The sequence below is a fragment of the Papaver somniferum genome, chromosome 7, assembly GCF_003573695.1.
Source record: "Papaver somniferum cultivar HN1 chromosome 7, ASM357369v1, whole genome shotgun sequence".
Classification (NCBI taxonomy): Eukaryota; Viridiplantae; Streptophyta; class Magnoliopsida; order Ranunculales; family Papaveraceae; genus Papaver; species Papaver somniferum.
Window position 1 is genome coordinate 80,995,027 of NC_039364.1, and position 11,393 is coordinate 81,006,419.

Here is an 11,393-nt window from a genome sequence, read left to right on the forward strand (position 1 = left end):
TACTTTCGGTATTTTTTTGTTGGACGAATACAATACCGAAAGTACTTTCGGTACTGTTTTTACCGATGAATGCAATAGCGACAGTGGCTCTGTAAATCAAAATTTGATTGACTTAGTGTTTGAATTGAGATTTGGTTTGTGATTTTTTCATAGATGAAAGTTTGATTGTCTACAAAAGGTTGCAGTTAGGAGTCATTAAAATCAATTAAACACACTGTCATATCACACAAATCTACCAAATTCTTTTTTTTTTCATCTAATCAAAATATATTATTTGAAGTATCCCCAAACACACTTGGATAAGGGGTACTTCAATTACTTCATAATGATTTTTTTTTGAGTATCCCCCAATATATGGAGGTATCCCTCAATTGTGCCTTTTTTTGTTATTTTGTGCACCCATGCACAAATAAAAACCAATTATTGACATCGGAAATGATGAACAACAATAAAAAAGAAAAGAGAAAGTGTCTTTTGCGTAAGAGATGACCGTTACTACGCTGATTTTGATAGTGTCATTCTAGGAAGTCCATTACTAGCTGAAACGGTTTGATTATATAAATTAGAAAACGAATTGGAGAAGGGAAAGTGGCACATGTATAAATAACAAAACCCGTTTAATATCCTCCTTTAATTAGGGCCCCAAAAAAACAATTAGTGGCCTCACCCATTTTATTTGCACCCCAAAATTTTCAGGGGTGTATTAAAATTTTGTGAAAATACTATTTTACCTTTCACTAAAAATAAATTTTAAAAACCTATTAACCCTTGATCTTAAGCCCCAATTCATTTCTAGTTCTAAACAAAAAAATCACTCCCTCCCCTCTCACCCTCTCGACTCTTCTCTTCTCCTCCATTAACGACTCCAAGAAAAAGAAATCTTCACCCGAAAAATTTCAGTTACAGTAAAAGAGTTGTCAATTCGACAAGCCTAAACCCTAACGATTTTTCATATACATGTAAAGACCATAAAAAATCGTTAGGTATATGATGATCAAGATAACGACCATATTTCTGGTTTTCATATTTTTTACCCTTGATTAGAGTCGTTAACGTAATATAAATACCTATGACGATCCTCTATGAACGACCCTTTTTAAAACGTCAACGATCCCAGGTGAAAAACAAACAGCCTATCTGTCCCAAAAAATTTCAAGAGTCGTCTTGGTATAGACACACAAAATAACGACTCTTTCTGACCCAAGCTAAGAGTCGTCAGGGTATATCATATTACCCTGGCGATTTTTCATAACCTGGAAAAGTTGCAAGTTGAGTCGTCATTTTTGGTATCAATACATTAACGACTTTATAGAGTCGTTGGGGTATACATCCCTCGACATTGATGACTCTTTCTCCGTGTTGTGACATATATCCAATCCATGGGAGAATTTAAGATAATCTTACCATCAACACAATCATCTTTGTTGCTTGAACCTTCCCCAACATCATTTCCCCTACTTGAATTACTCATTTCTAGAAACCCTAATTTTTCCTCTAAAACCTGCTTTTCTTCTTCTCAACTCACACAAAAAAAAAAAAAAAAAAAAAAAAAAATCAAATTTTGATTCTAAAATCCGATTTTAATCTAACATAATCTAACCACACTAATTAACTTAACTTAATTAAGTTTTAGTACTAATCATTCAAGGGCAATTTAGCCATTTAAAAATATTTTGGTTAAGGAGTGATTCAATTTAGGTTTTAATGACCTTTTTTATCCTCTAGTGGGAGGCTCCTAATTGTTTTTTGGGGCTCCAATTAAATCAGTTTTAATATGTGTCTCCAAAATTTCAGAATAATTTATTTTTTGTGAAAATGAAAATTTCAGGATCCAAATTTGTTTGTTTTCGAATAAAGCGCTAGAGTATCATCAAACTTGGGAGCAAAGAGACATTATTTGTTTTGCTTTCAAAACGAGTTAATTTTAGTCCATCCTTCCTTCTCCTCTCCTCTCTTTATTTTGTAACTGTTTTTTCCAATTTCTGATCTCCAAATCTTCCCTAAATATTTTCATTGTGATCCAAATCTGTTGGATTTGATCTGAATTTTTCAGATCTTCTTCACATATTTGGTTGCAAGTAGTATATGTATATATTATTAGTATTATTAAATAAAACATCGCTGATTCAAGCGATATTTAGGGTTTTCTATTAACTCGTTTCTATTTTATTTTCTACAGGCTTTCTTCTCTAATGGCTTATATATGCTTGTTAGGTGTTTGTAAAGCAGTTTCTCATAGCCTTGAAGGTGTTTCAATGGATTGGTACAATCGTTTCATATATATCAATAGGGGCGATTCATCCTGGCAGAAAATGATTCTCCATTTTTGTGAAGATCAATGTCTACCGGAAGCAATCGTAATGATGTTGTGTGCGTATTACTCCCTTCTGGGACAATTCTATCTTAATGAAGAAAATAGTGAAGAAGACAGTTTCTTCAAATCCTCCAAATGGCTGAATCTTAGTTCAATGGCCATTCCTCAAAAATCATCAGATTTTTCTTTGAAATTCATGTTCTTAATACATATGTTGGTGTATTACAATATACAAGACTTTTATATTTTATCATGTATTTCACTTTTGATGTATTTGGGATTGTTGTATTCAATTTTTATCTTATCAATGAAATAGAGGGTTACCTCTTTCCTTCAAAAATAAAATAAAATAAAGATAACACATTTACAGTCAAACGCCGCACAAAAGATCCCACGCATAACATGACACACCCCCACGCATAACAGGATAGTATACACCCCACCACGCCTCACCTACAACGCCAATCAATTGCTCCAAAGAAAAGGGTAAGAAAAGTCTCGATGATGTTGCGATACTACCGCTTCTATTATTAAACCAGCCTATAATGATTCTTATCCGTACAATATATTCGATTAGCCTTTAGTGAAAAGTCCTCGCTTTCATGGATACTGAAAAAGAAACCATCCGTTATTCCGGTCAAGTCTTTCTTTTTCTACTTCGACTCTACTTACCCTTCTCTCTCTCTCTCTCCCAAATTAGATTGAAGTGTAGTCGGTCATACTTCACTTAAAATACGATTGGTATTAGAATCGCTTATCGATATGGAGTAACCCTTCAACGGCCCAAATAATTATTAAGATGTTAGCGGGACCCTCCACGACATGTTAAAAACGTACTAGTTTACTGTTAATCACCAACCACCTTGATTAATTTTCAACCGTATTAATAAAATTCTCAATTTGGAAAATGCTGTGATTATAAAAAGGTCCAAAATTCCGCTCCAATTCTCTCGCTCTTCTTCTTCTTCGTCTTCTGCTTTCTCTCTCTTTAAAATCTTATACAAGATCTCCTCTCTCTAGAATTTTCAATAATGGCGACTATTTCTGCAAAATCTATTCTAGTTCCAAAGATTTCATCTTCATCATCAAATTCTAATGTATCATCAATTAGATCTTCGTCATCATTTCTCCCATCATTCAAACCAACAATCTCACTGAAAGCATCTTACTCAAAATCAAGATCGTTCGTGATTAAAAACGGTTTAGGTACAGTTGAAACAAAAGGATCATCATCAGGAACAAACGATGTCACAAAAGAAACAAAACCAACAATACTTGTTTCTGAAAAACTTGGCGAAGCAGGAATTAAAGTATTGGAAAGTTTTGCAAATGTTGACTGCTCATATAATTTAACACCAGAAGAGTTGTGTAAGAAAATATCAAATGTTGATGCATTGATTGTTAGAAGTGGTACAAAAGTAAGTAGACAAGTATTCGAAGCATCAAAAGGAAGGTTGAAAGTTGTGGGTAGAGCTGGTGTTGGTATTGATAATGTAGATCTACAAGCTGCTACTGAATTTGGTTGTCTTGTTGTCAATGCTCCAACTGCTAATACTGTTGCTGCTGCTGAACATGGAATTGCTCTTCTTTCTTCCATGGCTAGAAATGTTGCTCAATCTGATGCCTCTATGAAAGCTGGTAATACATATATACATACATTTCTCTCTGTTATTTTAATAGATCTGTTAATTTCTAGACCAATGCTTCGGGATCATGCATTTTAAATTACCATGGAAATTTTGTGATATATGTGAAATTATAGATCTGTTAATTTATTTAACTGACTGTGAGATTCAAAATTGTGTTTAAGAATGTTTTGATTGCAATCGATTCAATTGTACGTGAGAGATCTGTTGATCAGTACATTTCTTGTTTTAAGTAATGTTTGGTGGATTTGCAAAGTCGTGGGGTGTTGATATCCATCCACAACCTAGGTTCACAACTTGCGTTCATCCTAATTTTTTGTTTTTAATTTTAGCTAAACATCCTGAAAATAAAATAAATTGACCGATAAAAAAAAAGGGGAAAACAATTAGAGCAAAATTTATGTTTTTGTTTATGTTTTTGAATAAATAGATTTGTTTTATATTATTAGTATTATAATATACAAGTAAATAGAAACAGAGATTTTGAATACACTAATTTCTCTTGCTTTCATGTTTAAATTAGTATTAAATTTAACTCGTGGTATTTTCTGGTCGTTGGTCCACCCCTGCACATGTGCTTCCTCTAGTTGAGAAGCTGGTTGCACGGACGCACCAATTTTGGTGCCGAGTCCGCGTCCGATTCACGGAGGACGCGGGACGCGCTCACGACGCGTGTCAGATGCAGCACGTGCGCGTCCCACGTGATTCTGATGTTGGACGCTAGCTGGACACGAGTTGGACGCTCAATTCATGTGGCGGACGCATATTTCCTTCCCACAAAAAGGAGTGCTAGTAGTGAGTTTGGAACCTCACACCTTGAACTCCCTATTCTGAGCCCTTAACCATAACACCAGAGTTCACTTTTGGATATTGCTTGTATATATTTTCTATTTATTCAATATTTACATTATTGCAATCACTAATTATTCAAAATTTGCGTAACATTTACATAATATTTATTTTTTATTTATGAAATTTATACTCACATACATTTATAATATATTTATATATATATACTTGTCCGCGTCCTAGTATTTTCAGTATTTGGTCGTGTCCGCGTCTGCGTCACCGCGTCCGAGTCCGTCCAACCCAGTTGAGAAATATAAATTGCCTAGTACAACTGTACAATAATTCCAAGTTCTTGGTGGGAAAAATATATTGCAGTCAACTTTTGCTGTAGGATGTATATTTTTCTAAAGATTTCATGAATCGGATCTTTTGTTTTTCTTTTTCCTAATGTGCCAAAATAGGAGTAGGGTACACTAATAAGTTTTGAATGGAATATTCGGATAATTTTATACTAGGTTTCAAATTTTTAACTTATGCTGGACCAGTTCCAGGTAACCTATTTACCATTGTAAGGCCATTATATACACCATTACAATCATTCTGTTTCAATCAGTTCAATTTGTCTTGGTGGGAAATATTTGTGCCGTTTTACTAGCGCTTTTGTAGTTGATGTTAATACGTTTGAATAATTTTAACGAACGAGTCGAACTTGAATCAAGAGTAATATATTTGAGAAATGACGCCTGTTTGAGCTACAAAGGATTCTCTGAACTCTCCACAAAATATGGACACTTTCTCTTTAAAGAGTGATCACATTTGTCAAGATTTTGTAAACGGGTGTGTCAATTCTTACTGACTGCGGAATTTAATTGTGTTTTACCTGAGTTACCACTCTAATCTATGTATATATGTGCAGGCTCTTCAGAGTGAGTTTAGTTACTTTTATGCATTCTGTAGAACAAGTTTTAGCTCTATGGAAGACGTAGCTGAATTTTATAGACGCACTAGTAATAATTGTCTAAAGTTTTGTTTTAATAATCAAAATTTTATCTCTTATGTGATGGACTGTGCAGGGAAATGGGAGAGAAATAAGTATGTTGGTGTCTCTCTGGTTGGGAAGACATTGGCAGTCATGGGTTTTGGAAAAGTTGGATCTGAAGTTGCTAGACGTGCAAAAGGTCTAGGGATGCATATAATTGCTCATGATCCATATGCCCCTGCTGATAGAGCTCGTGCTCTTGGTGTTGAGCTGGTCTCTTTTGAAAAGGCCATCACAACAGCAGATTTCATCTCTCTCCATATGCCTCTAACTCCCACTACCTCAAAGGTCTTCAATGACGAGACATTTGGAAAGATGAAGAAAGGAGTTCGCATTATTAATGTGGCACGAGGTGGAGTTATCGATGAAGATGCCTTGGTTAGGGCACTTGATAGTGGAGTAGTAGCCCAGGTTTGAATCTCTAGTGTTTCGTCTTTGTAAATGAAAAATATAATGATTAAAAGATTCGACATATCTGACTGTCTCAATTGCATCAGAGAGGACTAACGTAACCTGAACTTCCACCTCATGGTAGTAACTTTGGATTTCACTGTACATATCAATAATGTGGTGTTGGTTATGACTTTATACAGGCCGCACTTGACGTATTCACTGTGGAACCCCCACCTCAAGATAGCAAATTGGTGCAACATGCAAATGTTACGGTCACACCTCATCTTGGTGCTAGCACAAAGGAAGCTCAGGTCTGCATTTTCTGTAGCTGTTTTGTTTATGTGATCCTTTCTATCCATTATGGTGTGATGATTATGTTCCTTCTTTATCAAATATTTTCAGGAAGGTGTAGCAATTGAGATTGCAGAGGCTGTGGTAGGTGCATTGAATGGGGAACTTTCTGCAACCGCTGTGAACGCTCCCATGGTTCCTGCTGAGGTAGGAGTACTAGACATGTATTCTCTGTGGTTTATGGAGTGTTCTATATAGACCACATGATCGGACACACTACATGATAGCTATTCAGTCAGTGCTATACCAGCTAACCAAATAATAAAATAACTGGATCCATTAGTTCTACTGCCTTGAACTTCTCATGTCTTATACTCCAATTTTTCAGTTCCTGTGATAAACTTTTTTCTTGCCATCCTTCGTCTATCCTGATATGATAAGTATTCTTGTTTGGCAGGTGTTATCTGAACTTGCGCCTTATGTAGTACTAGCTGAGAAGCTTGGTAAACTGGCTGTACAGTTGGTAGCTGGAGGGAGCGGTATTAAATCTGTCAAGGTGGTATACAAATCTGCTAGAGACCGAGATGACCTAGACACCAGACTTCTCAGGGCCATGATTATTAAAGGAATCTTCGAACCAATTTCCAGCAATTTTATTAACCTAGTGAATGCCGATTACACAGCTAAAGAAAAGGGTGTTCGCATCAGTGAGGAAAGAATTGTGGTTGATTCCTCCCCTGAATTTCCAGTTGACACAGTTCAGGTCCGTATAGCAAATGTTGAATCCAAATTCGCTAGTGCTATGTCAGACAACGGTGAGATATGCATTGAGGGAAAAGTAAAGGGCGGTGTACCTCATCTGACATGCGTGGGATCATTCAGCGTGGACGTAAGTATTGAGGGAAGCCTTATACTTTGTAAGCAAGTAGATCAACCTGGTATGATTGGACGAGTCGGAAGCATCCTTGGACAGAGAAATGTGAACGTCAGCTTCATGAGTGTCGGTAGAATAGGTGTGAGGAAACAAGCTATTATGGCTATCGGTGTTGATGAAGAACCTGACAAGGACACCCTAAAACAGATAGGTGATGTTCCTGCTATTGAAGAATTCGTCTTCCTCGACTTGTAGAAGGAAACAAAATATTCTGTTTTACTCTAAATATTGAAGAGGTATGATGTTTAAGTATTCGTAGAAGTATTTTTGTAGTATTTTCACTATAGTACGTCGCCCTGCTATAAAGAAAATCTTTAATGGAGAGGGGAGGTGATTTGTTTTGTTATTCTCTATCTGTAGTTAAGTGGTGGCGTTGCATAAATTGCATTCGTGTGTTTGCTTCTTGTGATTTTATCATTGGGCGTTCACAGAAGCATTGAACCCCTCTTTGATGTAAGTTCAGGCTTTGTCAAGCCCTTTGTTTATCTGGTAGAACTTTTGCGTTCTTTTTGAGCTGTGATCAGTGGTTGTTGCAACAAAATAGTACTGTCATTTTTCTTGGGAGTCATATGTATCCGACTAGAGGTTAAGTAACCAGTGTAGCAAAACAATCTATTTCTTCTAATGTTTTAGTGACATTTGATTTAGCTCCAGAAACCACAGGTTAACCAAAATCAGCTGCATTTCCTTTTTGGTCATCGATAACATAATTTATTGGAAAGGAGAGAGTAGTTCCTGCCTCCTGGTATAGTACATGCTAAAGTCATATAGATTCTCAGATGATCTAAACGGCTTAAAAAGCAAACGGCTTAAAAAGCCTGACATTTTTAGGGGTGACCCAAAAAGAATTTGGGGAGACTAATTAAAACAAAATAGGGTCACTAAGAAGTAAAATGAACCCACCCCTTATCTATACTGCGTTTGCTTAGTGTTAATTCTGATTAATTACTTAGTTAAAAATGGTAATAGTTAGTGTGACGAAAAAATTTGAGTTATAGTTTTAGAAAAGAAATAGAGAGTGGGTTTGAGAAGAAGAAGAAGTTCGGGAAAACAAGGTTTCACCTAAAATCAACATCAAACATGGATGAACATGAAGAAAAAGGTGAGAAATAATGTATAGAGATGACGATTTAAGATATTTATTGGATGATCCAGATTTTTGTGGAGGAGAGAAAGTCTTAAACGAAGATTTCATGGAAGAAAACGAAGAATCATATCACATCGAAGTTAATAATGAATGAAACAAACAAGTATTGTGTTAAAAAACTCCAAAACCCACTTTGTATGCGTTTGTATGTGATCGTTAACCAAAAAGTTCGATTTTTGCATGTATTGAATGTCATGAGCTACTCAAAATCGGTAGATAATTGAGTTGCATATCTACCGATTATAAAGTACTGAGTCAAAAAATATGGACAATAAGTAGTCTCGCGAAGATAGATTACTACCAATTATGAAAAAACCCCAAACTGAAATTTCAATTTTTCATAATCGGTAGTTTTCTAAATTAACCTAATTACCGATTGTAAGTGTAGCCTCAAATACGATTTTTTCTAAACTTATGAATTTTTGATTTTTCTTTATCTTTTATAATAATCGGTAGTTCAGGAAAGTCTATCTATCGATTATATTTGTAGCCCCAAAAATGAATTTGTCCAAACTCATAAATATTGTATTCTTCACCTTTCACAATTGGTAGTGGATGAATACGATTGTAGATGTCGCCCCAGAAAAGAATTTTGCCCTAACTTTAAAATTGCCGATTTTGTGAAGTTTTGCAATCGGTAGTTTATAAATTCATATATTTATTGATTGTATTTTGTAGCCCCCAAAGTGAATTTCACTTATAAATTTTAGAATTTCCTAACTTTATAATCGGTTGTCATACGATTTTAATTTACTACCGATTGTGTATACCCGGTTGTAATATAACGTCTTAATCTTCCGATTATACATGTTTTTGTATGCAGTAAACTTGTCAAGATTTCTATATATAATCGGGAGTTTGCGCATTTTAATTGTCTTCCGATTGTGTAATAATCGGTAGTCTGTTAAATTTTTTGTGCTTCCGATTATTATAGTTTAACTTGTTGCTATGACATGTAGATCGTTGCAGCGGTGGATGATGATATGCATTTGAGGCATGATACTTCCCTATACTATGCAAACGATTTGGTATGCTACCTACTCACTGTTTACTTTTTTAAAGATTGAATGTGCATAGGCTTACGAGATTTGTTTTGTTGTATGCGCATTTAGTCATTTGCAAGTAAGGTGGAGGCAAAGGAATGGCTTATTAACAAGTAAAAAGAGAAGATGTGCGTGGTAGTTCTAAACAATTGAGTGAAGCTTGATCGATTTGAAATGATTCGTGAGAAAGGTAGGGAGTGAAAGAGTCATGATGGAAAGGATATTAAGTAGGTAAGAAAGACGGAGAGGAAATACCAAAGTAATTCAAAGAAGATAAGATGCCCATTTACGATTGTCTTCAGTAAGCCTGACGGTAGGGAGGTAAAGAGCGGAAAATATATAAAGTTGCTAATGGTTGTCACAACCACGACGATCCAGAAAGTCTTGTTGGGAATATAATATTTTCCAAGTTAAAACCAAATGAAATGAAGATGGTCAAGTCTATGAGGATGTGTAAAGCGAGTGTTAAGTAAGATAAAGGCAAACGATACCAACAACTTGTCTTTTTTGTCTACAATTAAGTCGGTACTAGCTACAATCAAAAGGACGAAATAGGATGGTAGATCAGTTATGCAACAATCAGAGTGGTTAGCTGATAAACACGACTACACATTGATAAAGGAAGTCGTATTTTCTTTGCACATCTTTTGATGATCCAATTGGCTCAATGCTTTCATCAAATTTTGTTGATAGATGCTACTTATAAGACAAACAAGTATAACATACCGTTGTTGAACATCGCTTGCCACACTTCGGACAAAAACACGTTTACAGTGGCTTGGGGTTTAATGGATCACGAGAACGATGTGGGTTTCATTTGGGTGCTGCAAACATTGAGGTCGCTTTACAACAGAGAGCATTTACCAAGGGTTATTGTGGAGGATAGCGATCAAGCCTTAATGAATGCAATAGAGGTAGTATTTCCGTAAGCCCGAAACTTGCTTTTTACGTGGCACATTCAATGCAACATTAAATCCAATTGTAGACATCATATCCAAGATGAAAAATCAATCAAGGATACCAAGAGGTCGAAGGAAGAGGATGAACGTATTAGTAAATTAACCGACGAAGAACGAGAGGAAGAGAAAAGGTTAGTTTTGGAAAAGTGGAAAGAGGATGGAATAATGTGGTCCATATTTCTAAAAGCATGGGATAAACTTGTTTGGTCGAAAACCAAGGAAATTTATGAATGAAACTTGAAGAAATTTGAGGATGAATAGGGCACGCAATATCAAAAACCCGTTGAGTATTTTAAAAAACAATCGTCGGAACCGCATAAAGATAAGTTTGTGTTTGCATGGACATATGAATATCAAAACTTCATAAACGAGGTAACAAGCATTGCAGAGGGATCACATGTCCGATTAAATAAAATACTAACCTGTAGTCAAAATAAAGTTGTGTCGGTCCAAGAAGCAATCCATGAATACACCAATCGTGATCTCACAAGGATTAGGGATTGTATGGGAAAAAGTTAGCATGGATTTCCGTTGGCACATATAAAATAAAGAAAAAACTTCTAAGGGGTATAGTTTACAAAGTTTCTTGGTGGGCAATAAATCATCCGATGAAGCAATTGCAACTTTATAAAGATTACGATAATGAGAATTCGGTTGGCGTTTGCAATTTGACAGGTATTGAACTCCCGTGTCTTCATAAGATTGGTTGGTATGTTTAAGTGATTGACATTAGTGATATTCATCCAATTAGGAAGCAATTATCTCTCACTCCCAGCACCTCGTTAGTTAATGGTCCGTCGTTTTTGAAAATGGACACGTGTGCACGAATAGTCGAGTT

The 11,393-nt window shown here is 35.6% G+C and overlaps 1 protein-coding gene across 1 annotated transcript; it reads left to right on the forward strand.

Moving 5' to 3' along the window:
• The first annotated feature begins 3,345 nt into the window (after window positions 1-3,345).
• Window positions 3,346-7,974, forward strand: LOC113297739 (D-3-phosphoglycerate dehydrogenase 3, chloroplastic-like). Its single transcript, XM_026546317.1, has 5 exons — window positions 3,346-3,952; window positions 5,823-6,199; window positions 6,382-6,492; window positions 6,584-6,679; window positions 6,930-7,974. The coding sequence occupies exons 1-5, from the start codon at window positions 3,346-3,348 to the stop codon at window positions 7,599-7,601; spliced, it is 1,863 nt and encodes a 620-aa protein (XP_026402102.1). The 3' UTR covers window positions 7,602-7,974.
• Window positions 7,975-11,393: the final 3,419 nt, after the last annotated feature.

Excerpts from the sequence above, each read along its gene's own strand:
- LOC113297739 (XM_026546317.1), top strand. The coding sequence starts at position 3,346 with ATGGCGACTATTTCTGCAAAATCTATTCTAGTTCCAAAGATTTCATCT. Across the intron at positions 6,493-6,583 it reads CTAGCACAAAGGAAGCTCAG|GAAGGTGTAGCAATTGAGAT; the intron begins GTCTGCATTTTC and ends AAATATTTTCAG. Across the intron at positions 6,680-6,929 it reads CTCCCATGGTTCCTGCTGAG|GTGTTATCTGAACTTGCGCC; the intron begins GTAGGAGTACTA and ends CTTGTTTGGCAG.